At 39.6% G+C, this 24,817-nt stretch overlaps 2 protein-coding genes across 2 annotated transcripts; one reads left to right on the forward strand and one right to left on the reverse strand.

Moving 5' to 3' along the window:
* Nucleotides 1–75: 75 nt before the first annotated feature.
* Nucleotides 76–3,610, reverse strand: LOC116684896 (low-density lipoprotein receptor-related protein 12; the record flags this gene model as incomplete). Its single annotated transcript, XM_032510281.1, has 6 exons — nucleotides 3,545–3,610; nucleotides 2,179–2,354; nucleotides 2,033–2,065; nucleotides 1,174–1,318; nucleotides 467–660; nucleotides 76–277 (listed from the first exon to the last, which is right to left on the reverse strand). Coding segments are annotated over exons 2-6 (623 nt in total), but the record flags the coding sequence as incomplete, so codon positions are not given.
* A 1,540-nt stretch (nucleotides 3,611–5,150) lies between these two features.
* On the forward strand, nucleotides 5,151–20,300 carry LOC116684895 (matrix metalloproteinase-14). The gene is made up of 10 exons (XM_032510280.1): nucleotides 5,151–5,576; nucleotides 14,173–14,321; nucleotides 14,533–14,655; nucleotides 15,274–15,581; nucleotides 15,713–15,874; nucleotides 16,633–16,772; nucleotides 16,940–17,078; nucleotides 17,255–17,405; nucleotides 17,690–17,805; nucleotides 18,220–20,300. The coding sequence occupies exons 1-10, from the start codon at nucleotides 5,493–5,495 to the stop codon at nucleotides 18,510–18,512; spliced, it is 1,665 nt and encodes a 554-aa protein (XP_032366171.1). The 5' UTR covers nucleotides 5,151–5,492; the 3' UTR covers nucleotides 18,513–20,300.
* The last annotated feature ends 4,517 nt before the right edge of the window (nucleotides 20,301–24,817 follow it).

Below are 24,817 nucleotides of genomic sequence, written 5' to 3' on the forward strand. Positions count from 1 at the left end.
GCGCCCACAGATCATGACTCAGAATCTGCAACATAATGTCTATCTGGGTCCCAATATGGGTTCTTCTCTGTGTACGTCTCTGCTTTGGCGCCTCCCTGCCTGTGTGCTGCTGTACTTTGGGGGTTCTGTGGTCTCCATTTCTGCATCACAGCCCTGTTCATCGGTGCCGGGACCAGCACCTTCCCCAAGACACTCCACCTGGCCATTACAGCGCCAAGAGAGAGAAGGCAGCGACCCCCCAGACACTCAAAGGATGTTTCTGGGCATTTACCAGAGTCTGGGTGTGTAGATACAGAAGGGATAAAACATATGAAAAGAATTCAATTTTGAAAAGAACTGAAACTTGCAACAAAAATGCAAAGCCAAAATGTAATACTGTTGTACACATTGATTCTTTCCTTGAAAAGGTAGATGAAGACTGCACAAATGTTTAAACAAAAGAAAAAAAAACACCATGCTATCATACCTCTGGCGTAGTTCAACAGAAAAGATGACACAGGGAACAGATGGGGAAGGAAGTGGTGCATCACTGTAATATTTCCTCCTGGGAACTCCATTGGTTGCGGCAACTTGGAGCCACAAAGGACAAGCGGCTCGCTGTCAGATGACGATTTTATAGACACCCATTCCTTCCTACACCGTACTGAAAACTGTGAAAAGCTTTAAAAAAAAGGATTTAAAGTAGAATTAGTGAACAACCTTTCTTACATAAAAATACCAGCTAAGAGGCAGCATTTCTGCAACAAAACAAGTAGACAAAATACGATTGGCATTTGCCACACAGCGCTAGTTTTTCCTTTAATCGCTAGGTGTATTAGGACATGCTGCAAATCACTGAATGGCAATATGGGATGTTTACATGATTTAGTATTAAATGTAATCAACTTTGTTTTTTACTGGATTAGTCACAAACATCTTCTCAATTGGTTTTCATTAATACTGCCCATTCCTAGGCCATTCATAACATTTCACCCCAACCACAGAACATGATCGAGCAAAATCAGGGTCCCTAATATTTTCTATGTAGTAAAGACATTTAATACTTTGCACAGCACATGTCGTTGTCATATATACATTGAATTCCGTTCAATTGAGTGTCTCGTTGTCACAGAAGACATCTGACTTACAGCAAATAACTGCATCTGGTATTTTAAATTCCCTCAGTGCTTTTACCTGAGAACAATAGGTTCTCCCTCCGAACCCTTGATGATCCAGCAGTCATAGGTAGAGCCGAAGCGGTAGGACCAGCTGTGGTAAGCAGAACTCGTGATCTCTCCCACATCACTGTCTAGGACTTGGAGGGAATGCCCACAGTGGGCTGAAGGACAGCAAGACAGAAGAACAAGGTTAAGAAGACACATTTTTCCACAGTTCTTCTTTTTGAAGCTTAAAGTGTTGGCGTTAAAACGGTGAGGTGTTGAAGAAAATGTTAGCAACGTTACTATTTTTGCTTATAAAGGTTCTCCAAGCGATGTTGGGTGACGTGACTTCTTGTTGACGATGGAAGTATTTTCAAACAAAATGAGACTAGCTTGCCCCTCCCACTCTCTTCTGTGCTTCTGCACACTAACCCCCACCCCCAAATCTTTCTTGTTGGTTATTGGCTGGAAAGCTGGAACATTGTGTATACTTGGTGGTGCAGGTGGACACAGTTTGTTTTTGTTGCTGTTTGTAGACCCTGGGCTGTCTACAGAGGCCACGTTTTTTTACAGTGTGCTCTGGGGACAGGCACCTCGTGGATAGTGACGAGATGTTTGCTGTATGTGACAACAAATATTGTAGCCTAAAACATGTGTGACATTGCTTAGAGCACCTTTAAACCTTAATTACATTACACCGATTCAGCTTAATGTTATCACAATACAGTATAAAATAAGTGCTTGGAGAAGATGTGGGGAACAATAACAGTAAAGAAGTACTGGTCAATATGATCTGCTCATGGTAGGTTAGAGAGAAGTATTTAACCATAATTTGACAAAACCTCATCTTCGTCACAACATGAGATAAAGTGCTGACTAGTTTGTCTCCTTACCAGAGCAGAAGACAGGCTTAAAATGGCTGCATGCTGCAGATAAATTAAGCAAAAACAGAATGAGTCAGGCAGGTGTTTAATCACCATGGTTGTCTGATCATAAATGTTACACAGTCAAACACACTGAACAGAGTGTATTTACTTACCTGTTACGGTGAAAACTAGGAGGGCACAGAGGTTGTAAGCGGCGGTCATTGTGATAATGCTTCTCCACTAAAATGTTGGAAACTATATTAAAACTGAAGACTTGAAAAAGGTTTTAAAAAAAAAAAAAGATGTCAGAGAAGCACCATTTTTGGAGGCTTGTTCAGGAAGACTTCATCTGTAAAGTGAAAGAAGAGAAGATGCGTGTTAATTTGGTTGTCAACCATAAAACAGCCTCATAATGTTATTACTCGACTGCCGTGGCAATAAATAAGCCAGCCAGCACATCAGAACAGTTCATTTGATAGTCATGATTAGGGGTTAATCGTTAAGTTGATTAATTGATTGGTAGAAAATCAATTGTCAACATTATGATAAATTACTAATTTAAGTAGTTATTTCAACAACAAAAAAAGCTTATCACGTTATTATTTGCTGCTTTCTCAGTCTTCTATGATCGTAAATAGGTGTAAATAGGGGTGGAGGAAACAAATCGATACAGCATAGTATCGCGATATTTTCAGAGGCAATACTGTATCAATACACAGGCACCAAGTATCGACCTTTTATTGTATGTGTTGGTCAGTTTGTCTGCCTTATAAACAATAACTTACTTTGCAGTTGCTAATGTCAATCATAAGACCTCAGCGTAAGAGTTCTTATCCTATTTAGATTAAATTACCTTGACTGGCACTTGGTTTTAGCTTAAGTGCTCCTACTTCAAACAACTTAAAGACGTTTATCTGATTGAGTCGAAACTATTTTACCCAAGGGTAATCCATCTGGCCACAAAACGTGAGTGAGCATTGACATATACAGTAATATTAATAACATATATCCGGGCAGGAAAACAATACCTGCCTCTTGACGTTATTTTGATCTTGAACGCTGTTCTCACACACCCACACACCCACTTCCTTCCCATTATCTTCTCAACAATGACGCCTGAACGCTAGCATTTCAGAGGAAACATCCTCGCCACATAAATAGTTTCTAAGTATTTCTGTTATTACCAATAAAGTAAAGCTATTAGGATGTCGAGTACTTGTCAATAAATACATCATTTAGTGCCCTACAAGTACAGATAATGTCCTGAGATAACGTTAAAAGGGATAGTTTCGGTTTGAAGGAGAAGGAGGGGGAAGCTGCTCGCCAGCTTTAAAAGCTAACGTTAGCTTCCTGGCGAGCTAACTGCTAACTGACTTCTGTCTTCGTTTAGACGCTTTTTCTAGAAGGCGACACCACAACAACACGTTTCCAAGCAGGACACGGATTCTTTAAGTACCTAAATAAATCACAACATGTAGGTCAGAAGAGGTAACAACCTAATAAAATGATTTAAAAAAGGACTGGAGCCAAGTACGTTACCATGTCTGTCGGCCTTTCTTGTTGATAAATTCTAATCTACTTCCGTACATGTTAGCTCATGACAGGAGGGGCGGGGCTTAATTGTTCAGTTTGTTCCATTCATAAAACTTTACATTTTTGTTCACATAAACACTTACACTGAATCTGATCACAATAGTGTACATTAATATGTCCCTATATATTTTTTTTTAATCCTATAGGGCGGCTAATGTGTACAATGAGTTAGTGTGAAATGTTTCTTTTTTTAACACAAGGTGTCAGTGTCGGTTTGTACAAATTTACAGTTAAGCAAAATCAGTTAATTCACAAAAATGTGGTAGGGACCTCCAGAGGTCTAGAGTAACTAAATACACTTTCTCAAGTGTTGCACTAATTTATTTTTAAGTAGAGTATTTTCATTTTTATTCAGTATTTGTTATGCTACTTTACACTTCTACCCTACTACATTTCAGCATTGGAAGAAATAATATCCTGATCCTTTAAGACATGTTTTAGGACAACCAATATGTAAGTATGTATGTATGTATGTATGTATGTATATATGTATGTATGTATGTATGTATTGTATGTATGTATGTATGTATGTATGTATGTATGTATGTATGTATGTATGTATTTATGTATGTATGTATGTATGTATGTATAGGCTATTTAACTTATGTTCATTTACAAAGGATTTCAATACTTATTCCAATGCTGTCCTGCTTTTAACTGTAATGCAGGTCTGATCTGTTTTTTCTACTGACAAAGTGAAATAACCTCATCGATTCTTAAAATTACACCTGGTCTTCCTCCTTCAATAAAAAATCCAGATATGAGTGTTTCAATATTTTCCATTTCAAACGGTTGATTGCTGGATGCAAGATGTCTCCTACTTCACTGTTAAGTCCAATCTCAGTGTTTGTGTTCTGGAGTTTTTACGTTTCCATATTACACGTGTACACAGCATATTTGACCACGGCTGGCTTATAAACCAGTTGTAATGTTACAAAATGTGTTTACGTGTAGGGGAAGTGAAAGTAGCATTAATGCATTTTTTTTTAAATACTGCAAAGGTCATGCATTTGCATTTTTACTTTGGGACCTACTTAAGAGTAAGCCTACAGAAGCGTATTTGGACAGATGTACTTGCAAAATGGAAAGTAAAATAAGAGAATGGTTGTTGTTAGTGTCATGTTATCATATTGGATCTACTGAGGCATGCATGTGTAGCATTCTAATGTTGGTCAAGGTAATTTAATTACTTGTCATACAACTGTAGTTTGATCTGGAGAAACGCTTCAACCTTTTAATTGATGAAATGGTTTTGATCAAATTGTTTGTTCCTTAAAGTCACTCATAAGTACACACACATTTAGTAGAGTAAAAAAGGCCATGACTTTTACTTAAATAAAAGTTTTAAAGTTAAGAATTTCGTATTATAAGACTTGTAATGGTGTATTTTTAAATGGGGATATTGTCTACTTAAAGTTGAATGTCAGTGTTTGTTTAACCTAAAAAAGAGTCAAACTATCCGCACATCTGGAGGAGGACCCAGAGGAAAATCCATCTCTCTCTCTCTCTCTCCCTCTCTCTCTCTCTCTCTCTCTCTCTCTCTCTCTCTCTCTCTCTCTCTCTCTCTCTCGACCACGTCCACACAAGCTGGCTGCAGACAATCCTAGCAGAGGACAGGAAACCAAATTATGAAGCTTTAGTAAACACCAGCTGAGCATTTGTCACAGCTCACTGATGATTTTAACATTTTGTTCAGTGATTTTAACTCTTTTGTCGAGAAAAGCTGTCCGGTGCGCTCACAGTGTCCATGTGGATACCACACAGAGCTTTGTGCCACGTTTTAAACGCATAACGGAGTAGCATCGATCGATTTGTTTTTTAGTGTGCAGTCAGGACGGCGGGACTTCTGTAGACATATTGCTGAACTTGTTTGGGGCAGTTTGCAGATAGAAGAATGCTGCCCCAGCTCCTCGCCCTGGCCTGTGGTCTCTGCTGCTTTGGCTTAACCTCAGTCACTGCAGATTTACTTAAAGCAGAGGTATGTATAATAGAAATCCTTATTTATTCACTTTAAACAATGCAAAGTGATATATACTGGAATTTATACACATGTAAAGTGTGTCATAGCTGTTATGTTTTAAAAACTTGAATTTGAAATGTTCTTTATTTTCTAATTAATTGTTTACCAATGACAGTTTCTACACTATCTTTGAAGGGTATAGATAGAACTCCCAAGTTTTACAGCGATTTATTTGATTGTATTTTAACCCCTTATTGTATCTCTACAGTGTCAGTAGTGTCTTTCTAATGTTTACTAGGTTTTCTCTAATCTTGCAACAGCAAGGGAGGATCTGTTTTGTGCCCATGTTTATGCAGCCACCCATAAACTCTGTACTAAGAGCTGTTTAAAATCCCATCTGAGTAGAAACTGTAAGAAGAGATGTAACTTCATCAAGAGAAAAAATGTCATGAGTCGAAAACTTTTTTTGGGGGGGGGGGGTCTAGCAATGCAGGGGCAGAAACCTCAGCTGAGCTGCTTTGTTCTGAGAGAAAAGGGTGTAGTGAGGGTACGGGGGAGGGGGTTAATGGTTTTCATCTGCCTGTGTAGACTGCACATAGGCCGGGAAGCTGGTCTGCATTCACAACAAGCCAGACATAAGTCTCTCTATCTGGGAGACTGTAGGCCTCAGGCTGTGACACCTGAGGAATGGAGAGTAGTTGAATGAAGTGCAGTTTAGCCTTCAACGGAACAACAGATTTTGTCATCAGGTCCCGTGCAGCTTTGTAAATGATTGGGTACGAGCAGCCTGAGCGCCTCTCTGGCTCTCAGTCCATTTCATATTTGCTTTGTTGGTAGTTTCAGAGGTCATAAGGAGTTTTTATTAAAACACCCTCATCAGTGTTCAGTCACAATAAGTCATACAGTCAGGAACTGCACGTATACTAGGTGTTTCTCTGTGAAATACTGCACCACTAAAAGGACAGGATGCACCAATAAAGGCAGCTGTAGCAGGGAATTGATTCACAGAGCAAAAAGTCTATTAGCTACAAGTGAGTTTAAGTTGAGTCTGTGCTGTAGTTCTAGGTGGACAGGATGCGAAAAGGAGGACCTTAGTCACTGACCACAAGTTGCTGGCGTGTGAGTCAAGCCAGACATGGTGGATAACTCAGAGAGTCAGACAGTTTATAAGATGCCACAGGCAGCTGCCCTCCTGTGGCAAACACACCAACAGTGATGGATGTCTGTAAACATAGTGCAAAAACATGACTTTTTACAGCAGTGTATAAGATCTTCTAATATATATCACTTCAGCATTAAACAGTGGAGGACTTAATGTGAGACATCAGATGAAGAGTGACTGTCCCATGTTGTGTACACTGTATTGTGATGCTGTCAGACATGGCAATCAGTTCTGATGCAAAAAGAGGATAAGAATTAACTATGGGTTTAGGATTACATCACCTGAGAGCTGGATATGAACCCTGTGATCAAAAGATAAACTTGTCTGTGTGTAGAGAAAGCAGACAGACAGCAAATATAGGTGAAACCAAAAAAAGGCAACAACTGAATGACATACATTTTTATTTAAAGTCGACAAAGCTCCATTGTGGGGGTGGAGGGTTCGGAAAGCAGAACTTGGACAGAGTAACTGAGTTTAGAGGAATTTTGTGGTTTATCAGTGTTACTCAACATCTAAACATCCCTCTCTGACTTCACTCAAACGAACAAACTACAAACAAAATCCATTGGCTCCACCAATAGAGAAATTGCAGACTTCCACGGTAAAAATGACTTCTGGTAAAGTCTAGTACCTTTGCGGCCTCCGGCATCTGATTTCATTTACCGCTTTTGCCTTGTCTAACCTTTCTTTACGTAAATAAAAAGCTTAGCGGGACCTTGTGAGAGAAGGAAGTGGGCAGCAATAGAAAAAACAGGGTCTAATACAGGATCTCTCCATATCGGGCTAAAAGAATCTGGAGATTCCCCGTTGCCATCTGGAGACACATCTTGTGATTCCAGCAGAGGGTTACAGACTCGGTCAAAACACATCTGGGTTCAGGTCTCTTTATCTCGGCTAGAGTGAGTGTTGATGTAGCATCAAAAGAAAAATTCTTGCTCCAGATCTGGAGCACGCTGCTCTGACAGGCAGCGGCTGACACTTAAGAAATGTTAAAGTAATCACCTGTATCAGTCTTAATGAGACACTGATGGGCTTCAAGGGAGAAAGGGAGCTTATCTCTGCCCTTCTACACCACAGAAAATGATGCACCTTGACATCAAAGAGGTTTCCTCTGTGATGTTAGAAAGTGCAGGTTTTGAAGGTACATGCATGCATTTCTTATAGGTTTTAGTCTCCAGTGCTCAGCTGGTTGGATCTGACTAAAGATGTAGGCCAGATGTGCTGAACCAGCCATCTGGTAGAGGTAGAGACCTCTCTTTGAAAAGACTCCAGGCAGTGGTGGAAAGTAACTAAGTATATTTCAACTCAAGTACTGTATTTACTCAAGTACTTATTTTTACAGTGTTTTTTTTCAGATAGTTGACAAAAACCATCTCAACTCAAGGTTTTCTTACTACTTTTATTTGGAACCTCCATCAGCTGACTGAGTTTTTTACAACATGGAGCAACAGTATCTACGTAGGTGTTGCCCCAACTACAACATTAAAACCAACCAATGCATATCCATGTTAATGCACCGTTCATGATCTAAAAGTGTGATATACAAATAGGCCATTCTGCATGTACTCTGCTATATTTTGCTGCTAATACTGTTAGCTACTATACTTACTTAAGAAAAAGATCTAAATACATCTTCCACCACTGTCAACCTTATTAGAAAGTGGTACCCATCATCGTAATGTTGTAAGTGGTTTAAGTGGAGTTCATTTCTTCAATACTGTTTATTCTATCACAGTTAATCATATTTTATAAGCTCCATATATATATATATATATATATATATATATATATATATATATATATATATTTGTTACTCTAGCATCACTGCCACCATAGAAAACGTATATACCAGTTACTGTTGGCTTGCATATTTCACTAAAGCAGAATAAGGGACTTTATTTGACCGGTTGGACCCAGCAGAAATGGAAACGTTTGCGCGGTGCTGCTGGGAGTGCTAACTGGGTCAGAGACGCTAAGAAATGAAGGCAATGTGAGATTGAGCCCCTCATGAGCAGATTTCTCAGTTTTTTCCATTGGCACCGAGCAAGAGGAACAACTGACTCAGTCCCTTAAATTTAAATTCAGCCGTACTCCTAACCCCCCTCTCTCTCTCTCTCTCTCCCTTCTCCATTTTCTGCTCTTCCTTCTAATGGCATTACCTCTCCTTTGCTAATGTAACTCTGCACTTTAGATCATCTTCTACTGTCTTTTACCTTCTTGTCTGTCCACACTTGTCCCTGGTTAGATTTAAGTATACTCAAGGATAACTAATTTCTCAGGGTTGAAAAAAAAAAACAGATTCACAATAGAAAATCAGTGGAAGTTTATTTAGGCAGCTTAAAACAACTAGTGTTTTGACACTTGGTAGCATTGCTATACACAAAAAGATGGCCTTTGCCATTGTTTAACAGACACGTAACTGCAATACTAAGTGTGTACATACTTAAATATACACAAACCCACATCCTTGACCCTATTTAACACATCATTTCTTGTATTGCATAAATATAGAAAGACACCCACATGTTAGATGTTCAGGTGACAGGAATATTAAACCTTCTAGGAAATGTCATCATTCCCTAATTTTAACTTGTGATTGGCTTTTTTTTGTTTCCTTTTTATAATGCAACCGGAAAAAACTATTACATCGCAGTCTCCGGTGAATGTGAGTCAGAGTGTGTGACAATAGGTGGCACCCACATGTCCTATAATGCGTGACGGGACATTGACATACTGTATCACAGACATGCTGCTCGGTATCATGCTCACATGAGTGTTGATACTCTCTGTAATAAGTGTTGTGTTGTAAAGTAGCAACGGAGAACTTTACAAGGGCTAATTTAATTAAACATTTGTATCCAGCACTAAATCAACTGACATGGGTAGAGACCTTATAGAAGTAGACCCGGCTGTATGAGGCCATAGCTTAAGAAGGATATATCATCTGTGCTAAAGTCTACTTTTAAAACCATTATTAGTTCAATTTTGTTAACCGGTAACGACCACACAAGGTCTTCATCAGGGCGGATGTAGTAAAAACAGATTGATTACAGCTGGTACTCTGAACATACACTGACTATAGACAATGTAACACTGAGTGCCTATAATGAAATTACCCCACAGAAAACCTAGAACCATGGGGTGCTGTTCTAGTTTGGAAAGGTTTCACAGATTGTACACATTGAGTGTGAGAGCAATGGAGGGTTAATGGGGGCCCAGCGGCTTATTGTTGCCCCAGGGACCTTTCCAAGTTAATACAGCTAGACGAAGAACAAGATTTAGATTATTCTGTTCTGATCTTGAGAATACAATGATTGCAGGCACCTATATGCAGTGGTGATTTGGAGGAAACAAACTACACCTACCTCAGTTTTTAGATACTTTTTTGTAATCAGTTATTGGTAAACTCACTAAAATTATAGTTGCAACTAATGATAATTGCCATTTTTGATGAATCCGCTGATTATTTTCTCAAATGATTGAACTATTTGCTCCACAAAAAGTCAGAAAGAAACACTCAATATACCTTTACTGTTCAATAGTTTTGACATACAATAAAAATCTAATTAAGTGCTCAAGTGATGAATCACCTTTATGGAATTTAGAGCTTCCACTGATTAGTTTATTTTAATTATGTAGTAATATGTAGATTGTTTTCTTAATTAATCATTTGATCATTTGATTCATAGAATGTCAGACACATTGTCCCCAAAGCATATTCAAATTGTTAATGCTGTCCAGCCAACAGTCCAAAACCCCAGAATATTCAGTTTAGAGGAATTTAAGAAAACAAAAATGACCTAACAATGACTTTAGTGACCAAATGATTATGAAAATCTGTCCAAATAACTAAGTGTTCCAGCTCTACATAAGACAGCAAGGTCACAGTAGGGTCACAGAATCCATGTTCTCCATCCCACAGCTCCACCGAAACAACCTCTTCCACAACCTTTACATCACGCTGGTTGTGTTTCAGTGTCTGTGCATTATACATTCAGACTTCACGTCACTGCACACACACACACTGCCCACACTCAGCGGTGTGTTTAACAAACCAGCAGCCAGCCCTTTGACCACACATGGCCGTGTAGCGAGCTACCTAGCTAACCCAAGGCCAACAATACCAGCCATGTACAAGTCTCAATAAATAGGAGCTTTGATGGTGGCTGCTGGGAGTTCCAGGGAGGAGGGGTGCATGCTGGGATACCTGGCGTCTCAACCGGAGGTGGTGGTGAGGAGTAGATTGGGACTAGAGGGAGAGAAATGGAGGTCTTGATGGTGTGGGGGAGACTTTTCAGGGGAGTGTTTTTATAGAAGCAGACGCGTCACCACACTGGAGCCACAGGACACACTAGCAGCAGTCAGTGAGGAGGCAGAGAAAGTCAATTTGGTTGGTAGTACAGAGAGAGTAAGGGGATAAATTAGATTAACTAGATGCTTAAAAAAATCAGAGAAATCTTGAAGAAATTGTGAGAAGGGAAAAGCAGAGATGGAGAGAAGGGAGATAAGTAGCCTTTCTGCAGATCGTCATAAGTGAACCTTGTTCTCTGGCCTATCTGACCAGCACTTCACTAACAGTAGCTGTGTGTGTGCGCAGACAGTAAACAGTTGCCACATTTTCATCCCTCCCCCCTGCTTTTCCCTTTACTTGTCAGAGGGAGGTTTGAAGAGAAAAACAGCACTAATGGTGGAATAAGAGCGATATCTGAGGTTTAGATGACGCTAACGAAGGAATTCAGCGTAATTCCACCGAGTTAATCTGTGGTGGAGATGAAGATGTGTGTTTGACGCTGTGTGCAGATACATAAGTGGAAACACATGGTTTAAGATGCAATTAAGAGTCTACAACTCAAACAAAAAGGGCCAGGAGATGAGAAGATCGATACCACTCTTATGGTTGTGTATTAAATATGAAGCTAAAGCTCACAGCTGGTTAGCTTAGCGCAAAGATTGAAAACAGGGGAAAACTGCTCCACTTTCTTACGGTATCAATGCTATAAGAAAGCAAATACTCCTCGAAATTTTGAACTACTCCTTTAAGTCTTAGACCACCAGCAGCAGGCAGTGGAAAGAATAGGCTGGCGTTTCATGTGTAAAGATAAATAGTGGTGGTTTTGGTTGACATGAAAGCAGACAGAGAGAGTGGAGAAGGTGCCACAGACATAGTCAGTGGCAGGGAGATCTCAAACTCAAGCTTTGAGGAACCTAAATTTTACTTTTTCCAGCATTATGACCGCCAGTTGTCTTTGGCTGCAATCGTCTAGACAGACTTCTGGGTCATTGTGACTAAAATGACATCAGTGACTTCAGAGTGTGTTTTATTTGGCTTTCTCGCCCCTGCTTATGACCCTACAACAAAGTTCCCCCTAACTAGTTCAGCATAAATTAAGGGGGCTAGTAGGGATTTGGTGTTGGGCTTAGGGAGTTTACACATGGTGTAATGTCACAGTCATATAAAGAAACATGGTGAGTTACCGTAACAATGTGTGTGTTGGCTGCTGTAGGAGTCAGTATTTAGCTTAACAAGTCACACAAAACCACCCACACACACACAAACGCGCGCACACACACACACACACACACACACACACATTTTGTCTCACTTTATTTACCATGCAATATGGGATATGTATCTGAGGTCAGAGACGCAAGTCCAAACAAGCTCTGAAAGTTGACTGGAAGTAGAAAAACACCCACAGGTTCACACAAGCAGCCAATCCCTTCTTTTTTTGTTGACTACGATGTTTTCAGGTGGTTTTTCTGTTGTTTCTGGCGTGTCTGACTACGAGCAGACTAAGAAAATCACAGAGCGTGATATTTATTGTGTGTTGCAACACTCCTACGGTAATTACTTCTTAGAAAAAACAAAAGCCTCTTGTAGAATATCTTTGTATTTTAGCGGATAATTGACATTTTGACTTTTTTGTATTCCTGTACCTTTTCCAAAACACCATGAACTGAATGTAGCAGTTTTAGGGGTCCCAAGATTTAGATTTTGCTACTTGGATCTTGACATGAGAAAGGCTACGTGCAACACTATGCAGGGGTGTTTTCAAGGCAGCAATCTCACCGCCTTGTCGGCATAAATAAAATCTTTAATCTGCCTGATTAGCTATTTTATCATCCACACTTTTCTCAACTGCTATTTAGTGTTGGGTCTATAAAATGACCAAAAAGAAAGAATTATGTCGTTTAAAGTCACAAGTGATGTATTAAAAATGTGTGTCTTAGGAGTGTATCCCATTTCTTGAAAACAATATTCAAATATAAGATCTTAAATATGTGATATTTATATGCAAGTTTCAGCTTTAGTATAAATTGTCCATATTCATTGTGAGGTTTTTCAGTTGTTGAAGCTGTTGCTCGTGTTGTTTTAAAACAGAATAGTGATGTAATGATACAGGGTTAGGGTTTAAGTTAAGTAGTTATTTATCATTTAGTTGTTCTCTGGAGAATATATTTCATATATCTGTGTGTCATTTGTAGTTGAAAAAAACCTTTTGTTATTTAGATTTAATAGAATATATTTATTATTGGTTTTGTTGCATGGTCATCGAGTCTGGAAGGTTTATTTGGGGATAAACAAGGTGTTACAGCAATTTCCCAGAGTGAACATTTAGACTGCATGTAGACTGCATCACAATTAAACACTCAATAGATCAATAGCCTTATAAATATAGAAAGACACCCACATGTTTGATGTTCAGATGAAAGAAGAGTTAAACCTCCCAAGAAATGTCATCATTCTGTTGTTTTTTTACCACAGCAGTTATAAAAACACAGGGGATTTTTTTACCATTTTGTTTTTAACTCTTGTAGGAACTTGTGGTCGGCTGTGTTTTTTCTTCCTTTTTATAATGCATCTGGAAAACTATTACATCGCAGTCTCCAGGGAGTATGAGTCAGAGTGTGTGACAATAGGTGACACCCACATGTCCTATGATGCGTGACGGGACAGTGGTAAATCACACACAGTACATGCTGCTTGGCATCATGCTCACATTTTTTTAAGTGTTGATACTCTGTAATAAGTGGATTTTGTGTTGTGAAGTAGCAACAGAGAATTTTACAAGGGCCTGGAAAGCTCCAGATTGACAGTATTAGCTGGCTTGTGCTAATTTAATTAAACATTTGTATCCAGCACTACATCAGCTGACATGGCCTTGTAGAAGCAGGCCCTGCTGTATGAGCCCATAGCTCATAGCCAATAGATGAACTTCTTTCCAGCCTTATAGCTTCTTGACACGCTAACCTAGCCCACCTGTGAAGATCACATATGATTTTCTTAATGACATTTAATTTTAAGTAATATCTACAGTATATAAGTCTCATGGTGCCATCTGTTAAACTAAGTCCAACAGGAAAGGAAATAGTCTTCCACACACGCAAAAGTATCGATTAATATGTTAACAATTAGACCTTCATTGTGCTCTCTCTCCGTCTCTCTTGCAGGGTTGGCTGCAGCAGTATGGCTACCTGCCTCCAGGTGACGTCAGAGCCCAGGCCATCCGCTCACCAAAGTCCATTGAAACAGCGATATCAAACATGCAGAGCTTTTACGGTTTGACTGTCACCGGCATCATAGACTCCGGCACGATACAGTGAGTCCTGAACGACAGCAACATTTTTATAGCACGTAACTGCATAAGGGCTTTCAAATGTTCAAGCCGTCAGATCATTTGATGACTTGGGATTAAAAGTAGAGTTAAGAGAGTCTATGAAAGCAATATCGTTATTTACAAATAATGTGTCCTTCAGTTGAGTCCAAATATGTTAAGTTAAGAACTGGGAATATTACTTTGCTGTTGCCAGGGCGATGAGCCGGCCGCGGTGTGGTGTCCCAGACAAGTTTGGCCCTGAGCTGAAAACCAACCTGAGGAGGAAGAGATACGCCGTGCAGGGTCTGAAGTGGGAAAAGTCAGAGGTGACCTTCAGGTACGCATCTAGCTTTTCAACATGTTTGTCTTTCACAACCAAAGTTTCACAGGTTCATGATCTATTATGCAGGTGATGATACACACCGTTTTTTAATATGTATAATAAAGTCATCTTTAAATTATTTTTTGGGATTGATAATTTGATCTATAACTTTGAAAAATGCTCATTACAGTGTCCTAGAGAAGTTGAAATATTCATATTGCTTGTTTTGTCCGACCAACAGTCCAAAACCAAAAGATACTCAGTTTTCTACAATAGAAGAAGACTATGAAAACAAGTATTCACATTTTGAAGAAGGAACCACTGAAAACGTATTCTCAGAATCAATTGATTGAATAATCTTTGAAGCGCTAATGAAATTAAACACTTTTTAAACTCAAAATCCAAACTCTAAATATTACTACTACTAATAAAACAATGCAAAAAGGATTTGGAAAAAAACTTTGTTAAAGTCTGGCATTTAACTGAAGTGATGTGTTAATGATACAGATGCTTGTTTTTAGACCATTTTACAATAAATACAAGACTGCAGACTGATCTACAGTCATGTTTGATGTATTAGACTTAATTAGCCTATAGTGTCAGCATAAATCCCCGTCTCTTTGTTCTTAACAGCATACAGAACTACACCCCTAAGATCGGAGAGCGAGCCACCTATGAAGCCATCCGAAAAGCCTTCAAGGTGTGGGAGAACGTGATCCCGCTCACCTTCAGGGAGATCCCGTACAGCCACATCAGGGACAAGGTCGACAAGTTCGCAGACATCATGCTCTCGTTCTCAGAGGGTTTCCATGGCGACAGCACGCCGTTTGATGGCGAGGGCGGCTTCCTGGCTCACGCTTACTTCCCCGGACACGGCATCGGGGGAGACACGCACTTTGACCTAGCTGAGCCCTGGACCACCGGGAACACAGACCAGGGCGGTAAGAGAGAGAAGAGCAGACGGTGACATGTAGATCCTAGAAGGAAGAGAACAATAAACTGAATGTAACCTCTCTCTCTCTCTCTCTCTCTCTCTCTCTCTCTCTCGCTCTCTCTCTCTCTCTCTCTGAAGGTAATGATGTTTTCCTTGTGGCTGTCCATGAGCTTGGTCATGCTCTGGGTCTGGAGCACTCCAACGACCCCTCTGCCATCATGGCCCCCTTCTACCAGTGGTTTGAAACGGAAAACTTCCAGCTCCCAGATGACGATCGCAGAGGCATCCAAACGATCTATGGTGGGTTGTTCTCCAAACGGAAGTGGGACCGTGTGCTATATATTTGCAGTGATGATCCTTTTATAACATCCACCACCTTTTAGCCACCACTGGGGCTCTCAGGGGACGTTGGTACTAAGTGGAACACGGACACACTCTCAGTAGTTCTTTAAAATGTTACATCATTTGGTATATGTAAATATATACCTTATTGATAAACTAGACTAGACCTTAACAAGGGAGTCTGCCGCCATGCTAGCAGGTCTGTGAGGCTTTCCTTAGACACAGCGATGCTCTGAGCAAAATGCTAAAAATTCTGTCTTAATTTAGCATGTTGGCATGCTAACATGATAATTAGCACTAAACACAAAAATACAACAGAGGCTGATGGGAATGCCATGAGCTTTGCAGGTATTTAGTCGTAAAACAAAGTATTGAACACACATTAAGATTTTAACCTGATAATCGTGCCATCCAATAGATGTTGAGATTTTTCACTCAAAACCCAAAATGTGAACCTGACAGTGGCCCTAAAGGAAAGACAGAGGATCAACAAAGTCAGTAGTCTTCATCATTTGAATTATGCAACAAAGTTAAAAGTATTCATCACCTGGAAATAATTAATGTGTGTACATTTCATTGAAACACATTTAGTAGTTGTTAAGATATTTTAGTCCGGACCAAAATGGTGGAGTCGACATTGTGTTGGTACATACATACTTTGAATTATTTGTTATTAAAGATTTTCTCTCTTCTCTCTCACAACCTCTTTCACACAGGATCCAAGTCTGGGGCTCCCCCACCTCCCCCTCCCCCCCCTCGACCCACAAAGCCGTTCACCCCTGACAATGGCCCAGACATCTGCGAGGGACACTTTGACACCATTGCTATTCTCAGTGGAGAAAAGTTTATATTTAAGGTACAGGAGACATTTTTTTTCTCAGATATTTAAATGTTCTCAGAAACCAAATTATGGACTTTTCTCACCACAGATATTTTTGACTATTCAAGTGTCCCACTATAATGCATTATCTCAGACAAATTAACTTCAGATCTCCTAATCTATGTGTATGTGTATGTTTGCAGGACAAGTGGTTTTGGCGTGTGCGTAACAACAAGGTGTTGCCAGGTTACCCGATGGCCATCAGTCACTATTGGAAGGGCCTGCCATCAAACATCAATGCAGCCTACGAGAGGGATGATGGGAAGTTTGTCTTCTTTAAAGGTAGGTTCCATCTGATATTAGATTGGAAGCAGATTGGATTTTGAGACACTGCAGCTGCTCCAGTGATGAACTTCATGTGTTAATTGCTATGACTTTTTTATCACTATTTCTTCAGTTTTTCATGTTTTCTATCTCACTTCTGATCATCTTCCCTTTTTCCTTTCTTACATCTCCAGCTGATAGGTACTGGGTTTTTAGTCAGAACCGCATGGAAAAGGATTCCCCAAAGAGCCTGAAAGACCTGGGCACCGGTCTACCTAAAGACAAGATTGATGCTGCTCTCTTCTACACACCGACAGGACAGACATACCTTTTCAGAGGCACTAAGTAAGTCTGTCCACTATCTATTCAGGGTTCACCACATACGCTTAAAGTATGGTGAACTTATTATATGTGGAATCTGAACTGTTAAGCCTTTTTTGCATTTTTTTTTTTGTTCCTGAGAGAGTTATTCGCCCAGTTTAGTCCTCATTTCAACCATGTGTTGTTTCTGTGTAATTGTAGAATATAAATGAGGACATGCACGTTGTTGTTTCCTTACAGTCTTAGTTCTATGAATGAACCAAAGCAGTTAGATCTTTGATTGTTTTGTGTCTTGGTGTCATTCTCAGGTACTACCGTTTCAACGAGCAGACTCGCACAGTGCACAGCGGTTATCCGAAGCCCGTTAGCACGTGGAGCGGTGCACCGGAAAACATTAAAGCTGTCATCATGAGTGAAGATGGATGTAAGTTTTTCTCCCCATTTACCTAATCACGTGGATGTCGATATTTCAAGACCAAAAGCTGAAACATAAGTCGATTATTAAACAGTCAAACTGTCAATGTCAGATAGATAATTAATTGGTAACCATTTTGTCGATGTATCACTAACAAAGACAAAATGCCAACATTTCTCAGTTCCAGCTTCTTAAATGTGAGGTTTTGATTATTTATTTTTTACAATTTCTTAACAATTTTCAAATCAAGCAATCAATTATTTAATTAAGAAAATGACTGGCAGATTACTTGACAATAAAAAAACATTTGCAGTTCTACTGTTGACACACCCTCATATACGTATAGAGCAGTTCTAACCCAAACAACAGCTGTGTTGTTGTGTTTTGATTTAAAGCAAAACTCTTTCCCTTCACTTTCCTCAGCTTACACTTATTTCTACAAAGCCAACAAGTACTGGAAGTTCAACAACCAGTACATGAAGGTGGAGTCCGGCTACCCCAAGTCTGTGCTCACGGACTGGATGGGCTGCGAGGGCGAGGAGCCCAAGACAGGTCAGACAGAGAAGGGGATGATCATTGGGCCGGCGGCCGTGGTGATCCCTCTCCTCTTACTGGTGCTGGTTGTGATCACCCTGGGAGCGCTTTTGGTCTTCAGGAAGTACGGCACGCCTCGACGCCTCCTCTACTGCCAGAGATCCCTCCTGGACAAGGTGTAGGCAGAGCGACGGGGTAGTTGGCAGACCGACTGCCACCGAGGGACAGAAAGAGAGCAGGAGAGAACGAGGGCCGGGTGTAGATGGAAACTGGGAGGAGGAAGAAATGGAAGAGGAGGAGAGAGCAACTGGAGAGAAAAAACAGAAGAAATGGAGGGTAGGAAGGGGACAATGTGTTAAATTTTGGGTAGTTTGTATGTGCCACAACAGAGAGAAAAAAGGCCCTAGAAACTGAAATCAGGAAAATGTGTATTTGTATGTTAAGTTTTTACATGTACTGTTCTGTGTTCAGAGATTAACAACATACCCACAATCTCACATAATTGTCATGCATCACTCCCAGGTTGTGACCCAGGTCGTCAATGAATTGTCATGAGCAGAGATATACCCATGTTGACTGGCTGGGTTTGAATTTTCAAAAGGAGGATTGAACCCTGATCAGACAACCCGGGCCAAACCCAGGTCATTGGTGTGAAAGAGATCATAGAGAAGGGATATATAAAAAAGACTCATCAACGACTTCCTCCCGCCTCTCTCGCACATCCGTGGTGTAGAAAAAGAAATCCCTCCTTTCTTCCTCTCCTTTAACTGGACGACTCCAGCTGAACTGCTGTCTGATTCATTTACCAAGAAATTCATCATCTCTGTTAAGAGTTTTTCTCTGAAACACATTTGCTGTTAGGTTTTTTGGGGGAGTTTTTATTGTGACATTCATTCATTTCAACGTGACATTTTTTTTTTACAGATGTGTCACCTTGTTTCCTTATTTTGTGACAAGACAGTTCCAGATTTAAAGCAAAATTCTGCCAATTTAACTGTTTTATTGAAAACTCTGGCTTCTTATTAATGGGAAAAAAAATGCAAATATTTCAGAAAGGTACTGAAAAAAATATTAATATTTTAATATTGTTACTCAGGTATTGTATTCGCTCTAGTATGAGGGATTTAAAAATGATACCTAGCCTACTATTTAGACGATTATCACCCAGCTGTAGTTATTATAACCTTCCTTCTGTCTAATGGAGTGGAGAATAACAGCATGTCACTTATGCACAGTGTTGGTATTGATTGATGCAGACTTTTGAATATGCACAGATACGAATCCCAGAACTCCCAATTAGGATTTGTTTAACCGGGATTATGTTCACAAAAGTCAGACTTAACAAGAGACTGCTCCCCTTGATGGTCTAGCTGCATTCACAGGCAAAACTCCTCTTTCAGTGTAAGCAGTCAGAGGGGGGAAATATTTTCTTATAAACATGATGTTTTAACTCACAAATGACAGTTTTCAAACATTCCAGTACATTTGTTGTGAAATAGGAGCGAAGCTGCTTGTCCAGATGTGTCAGTATGCGGTACAGATTACAACAGTATGGTGCAATTTGTTTTAATTATTATCATTGTTATTGGGAACTGTTATTATTATAAGTATGGTTATTGTTATTATTGTTCACCTGGTAAAGTTAAACTGACTTTTTTTTTGCTTTTTTATATTGTCATTTGGAGTCCTGCTGGACAGAGGCATAACATGACAATGATGGAAATGAATCCCAGTTTACACTCAGCATGTGATGAATTAGATCAGATCGGTGGGGGGGGGGGGTTAAATGTGACTTCAGGGAGTCTGAAATGTTGGCACAGAATTACAAGCAATGCTATTTATGAACTTTAATTATGCTTCTTTTTTTTACGCAAATCAAAATTAGAGGTGAATTGATTTGGTTAATAACAATGATAATGGTAATGATATTTATAATGATGATCATATCAATAAAATGGAATGAGATTTTTTTTCCTGCCTGTTTTCACTTTAGTGGTATTTAGATAAAGTGAAATTAAACTATTTTCTACAATCTTGTCTTCCATGCTTTCATATTCTCCAGTGTGGCTGAACACACACACACACACACACACACACGTCTAGTTTTCTCTTTTTTTCTCCACTTGAATTTTTGCCCAACAACGCCAAAGTTACTATGCCTGCCACAACTTCAAGCCAACCAACATTTTTTACATTTAATTTGACATAACCAAAACTTTTATTAATTAAAATAAAATTTAATTTAATTAATTAAAAAATGAAAAATCTTTGTTATTAAATATTTACCAGATAATAAAGGGAAATGTCACTAACAGGTCACTAACACATTCTTACTTATCCAATTCTTAGTTAACATCATTTTAGAGGAAATTGTGTTGTGATTTAATCATTTTTGTGATGTAATTTACAAAACAAAAAGATAGAGCTCACGTTTTGGAGACAGAAGGGTTTTTTATTTCAGCAGTGTACATCATTATTTCTAGGATTTTGGCCTCCATTTAGGAAAATATTCAGCTTGAGAGGCTTTGATGAAAATTTCCAACTCCATGCTACATGTTAAAACCATTACACATACATACTATGTTGTATTCTTCATAGTGTACTTTTACTTACGCAGTAAGTATCCAGACAAATATGTATACCACTTTGTGCTCAGACGGAAATGTGCAAGCGTGTCACTGCCAGTTTATTCTTATTTATTTTTTTTACCAAAAAGTGTTTAGTGGAGACAGTTTGTTTGGGATGATGACATCATTCCAATGCATTCAGTTTCAGTCGGAGCTGTTGCCAGATCAACATCTGTTATTTTGCCTTTTATTTTTTTTATTTTGGTGACGCCTTCCATTTCTATTATGTACTGCTCTATTGGGACAATAATGTCCCAGTGAGTGACAGATTGTTGTTGTCATGTAATTAATATCAAGTAGTTCCATTCATAGAAAGAAAATAGACAACATATTAATTTATAAGATAGAGAAGAATCACAGCATTTGCTGTCAACACTAGCCATTACCTGCACTATGCACAACATAATCCACAAGCTAACCATTCAAACCCACTAGATATTAATCAGTAATTAATAAGCGCTGCAATGTTGTACAAAAACAAAAAGGAGGAAACAAAGAGAAGACATTTGTAGCAATGCTCATGAACAGCTGACGGGACACGGATGGAGTAGTCTGGATTGTTACACCACCGCTGGTCTTATGGACATGGAGCCAGCAGTCATGTGGCAAAGTGGGAAAAAGTGATGCAAACAGTCACATTTTTCAGAAGAAGTGCTTTCCAACTAAGCATCTGGCAATCCTGAATCTCACAATCAAGCCCGGCTGCCTGTGTGTGTACTGTATGTTAGTGTGTGTGTGTGTGTGTGTGTGTGTGTGTGTGTGTGTGTGTGTGTGTGTGTGTGTGTGTGTGTGTGTGTGTGTTCAAGTTTATAAAACTTATTGTAAAAACGTGTGAAAGAGAAGGCAGAGAGAAGTAAGAAGGGCAGTGAAACATAAATGTTTCATAGGGTTGGGGATATTTTTTCCTTCTGCACATTTCTATCCCAAAAAAATCCTTTTGCAAGCAGCCTTCCTCCATCTTTCTTATTTCCTCACCCACTGCAAAATTGTTCTTTTTATGAAGCTTCAGTCACAAACCACTCCTCTTCTCACCACAAGTATCTCTAGTCTGTTTTTGCACTTTCTTTCTCTGCCCTTTCCTCCCCCTTCAACCCCTTTTTCCTCTTGCTCTCTGTTTTAACTCTTCACATACTGTAAATGTATCAGTGGAACACTAGTCTATATCCACCAGGTTCCACTTCCGGGATTGCTCCGGTGCAAAATTCAAAAATTCAGCCGGATATCCCTCTTTTATACCTTCTGGTATTTTTCTGTTGGAAATTTAACCTCTGGTGGATTTCTGAGGACTATGGTTAACTGCTCTTCGGATCTCTGCATGGTAAATCCAGACCGCTAGCTAGACTGTCTGTCCAATCTGAGTTTTTTGTTGTACAACTAAACTTTTGAACGTACACATGTTCCACCAAAACAAGTTCCTTCCAGAGGCTATTTTGCAGTAGCACCACATCTCCATCCAGTGCTAGCATCACCCAAAAGGATTGTGATTGGTTTAAAGAAATGCCAATAAACCAGAGCGTGATTTTCTTCCATCCCGTAATGCTGTGTAGCCAGACCCTCCTCAGCAGCGCTGTGGAGGAAGGTCTGGCAATGCGAGACTGGTGTAACGTTAAACAACAACAACCTGGGTGAACCACAAGATTGATGCATACAACCACCAACATAAAACAATAAACTGTAGACCAACCAGATTTTTAGCAATTACGGGTCTGTCTCTCAAAAAATGTAGATGACATTTTCCAGAATACATGAATAGTTTAAACTAATTACACTCTTTTTACAAAGTACCCTATGTTTCACGACTTTATGAATGCCTTGTGAATGCAACAGTGATGTCTCAATGCACTGACACACCCTGAAGTACACTTTTACATCACTGCCGCAAGGCGGAAAGCTAAACCACTGGAGGGAAGCTAAAACTAGATTTTTAGCTGCTTTAAAGTTGCTCTTTAATGCAACTGCAAACATCCTCTCTGTGGCCATTAGGAAAAACACCAGAGAGTAAAAAAATAAATAATCTTACCTATTTTCCTTATTGGAGATTTATAATAGACCTCTTTCACAGCGGACATTTTGACTTGCCATAATAAGGAAAAGCACAGCTGAAAACAATGGCTCAATTCCATCAAGTGTCCCAGCGAGCTATTTCAGTGAGTCAGCATGCACAATAATAGGGCCTCTCCCGAGTGGAATGCAGCCATCATTACTGGTTTTAAATACACCTGTGCTTTTCCTACTATCCCATGTCAACATGTCAACATGAAAAAGGTCTATTAAGCTTGACTGTAAACAGGTCAGGCTTCAACTGTCTCTGCATGTCGGTTTGTGAGACACTAGAAGAGACATTGTAGCACTAAGTGCAGCGTCTGTGGACTGCATGAATCTACTGTAAACTAACCTGACTGAACCCAACTTTTCCGTTTGTTTCTACTCACGTCACATCTGTTCATCCACTTGCCTCCTTCCCCTGGCCAAACGGTTTCTTTTACCCTCTGTCACCTGGTGTTCCCATTTGTCTCAGTGGAGCTTTCTCATGCACAATAACAATATTGATTTGACCAATCTATATTTCTAGAGAAATGTCCACTGCTCCACTGTATTACTGATGGATACACAGATGCTGCTGGAATACATTATAGTAGCATTATTACCAAAGAGAGAGAGGATAAATTCCAGCCCAAGGGATATTCTACAACCCGAAATGTGTTCTTACTGATGGCTTGCATCTAGAAAGAATTATCAAATGATTTACCATTACTACAGTAATTAGTGACATTATAAAGCCTTTGCAAAGGCTGCAGAGTGTACTCACATGGGAATAGAGAATAAGGGACATTTAAAGACGGCACCAAGGGGGCGGGCAGAGACCTATAACCTATTGGCAGTTGAAGCAATTCAGAGGGATTACCTAGAAAGAGCTCCTAAAATCATCATAAATTGATTTATAATTACTCTCCATATTTGTAAGCTGCTGCTGTGCACTGACTGAAACACTCTAGGTCTGTGAGTACCATCCTTTTAGTTTTTGACTCCTTGAAATGAGGCAATATCTACTTTTCTTTGACGAACAAGCTTAACCAAAATTAAAAGTGAGTCATTTTTTAAGGCCTGAAGATAAAGAGGTGATGTTATTCAGTAATGTACAAGAAAAAGGCAAATATTGAAGGGAATGTATTTTGTGTAGCAGATGTTTCTGCTTCCATTACATTTTATAGCTGTTTCCAAGAACCTTTCTAAGGATTCACTGTTTCTTTCTAGGAAACTATGAGGGAACTATGGGTCCTGTAAAAGTATAATGTTGCCAGAAACCTTCCTCTATGCCTGTTCTCTCTAAGCTCTAATCATGTTTAATGTTGTAAAAGATGTTGCTGATCAGGAAGGGGGAGGGAAAATAAGTCCACAGAATTAGACAGGCACATTATTATTGTGTCACCTTATTCGGGCCATTTCTCGCAGAAATGTGGATCAAGTTTATCTGCCAAGCATCTGCTCTCCGTCTTGTAGTTCACGGATATGAACACAGATGAGACTTCTGGCAGCCATGATGGCTTCTATTCATCTATATCCCCCACACTTTATCTGCCCTTCTCTCTCTCTCTGTCAGCCATTTTAATGCTGAACTCATGCAGTCTGGCTGGGCGGTGCAGGGACAGCAACCGAGCTCAGCCCTCCTTCTCCGTGCCAGGCAGGAAAGCTGCTTGTAATTCAACCTGAGACTTTGTTTGGGTGACCTACAGTATGGCACCACTTACTTTCTACTGTAACTTTTTCTCTTCATTTTCTCCTTTTGACCTACTTCCAGTGCTGCAAACTAACTCAAGTACTCAAGTAGTGTCCTTTTGAGGTACTTACTTGAGTATTTC

Source organism: Etheostoma spectabile, unplaced genomic scaffold (genome assembly GCF_008692095.1).
Source record: "Etheostoma spectabile isolate EspeVRDwgs_2016 unplaced genomic scaffold, UIUC_Espe_1.0 scaffold00569384, whole genome shotgun sequence".
In the NCBI taxonomy this organism is placed as follows: Eukaryota; Metazoa; Chordata; class Actinopteri; order Perciformes; family Percidae; genus Etheostoma; species Etheostoma spectabile.

Bases quoted from the DNA above. Each gene is read 5' to 3' on its own strand.
- LOC116684895 (XM_032510280.1), top strand. From the start codon at position 5,493: ATGCTGCCCCAGCTCCTCGCCCTGGCCTGTGGTCTCTGCTGCTTTGGC. The intron at 14,322-14,532 runs GTGAGTCCTGAA...TGCTGTTGCCAG, and splicing joins ATAGACTCCGGCACGATACA to GGCGATGAGCCGGCCGCGGT. The intron at 15,875-16,632 runs GTGGGTTGTTCT...TCTTTCACACAG, and splicing joins AGGCATCCAAACGATCTATG to GATCCAAGTCTGGGGCTCCC.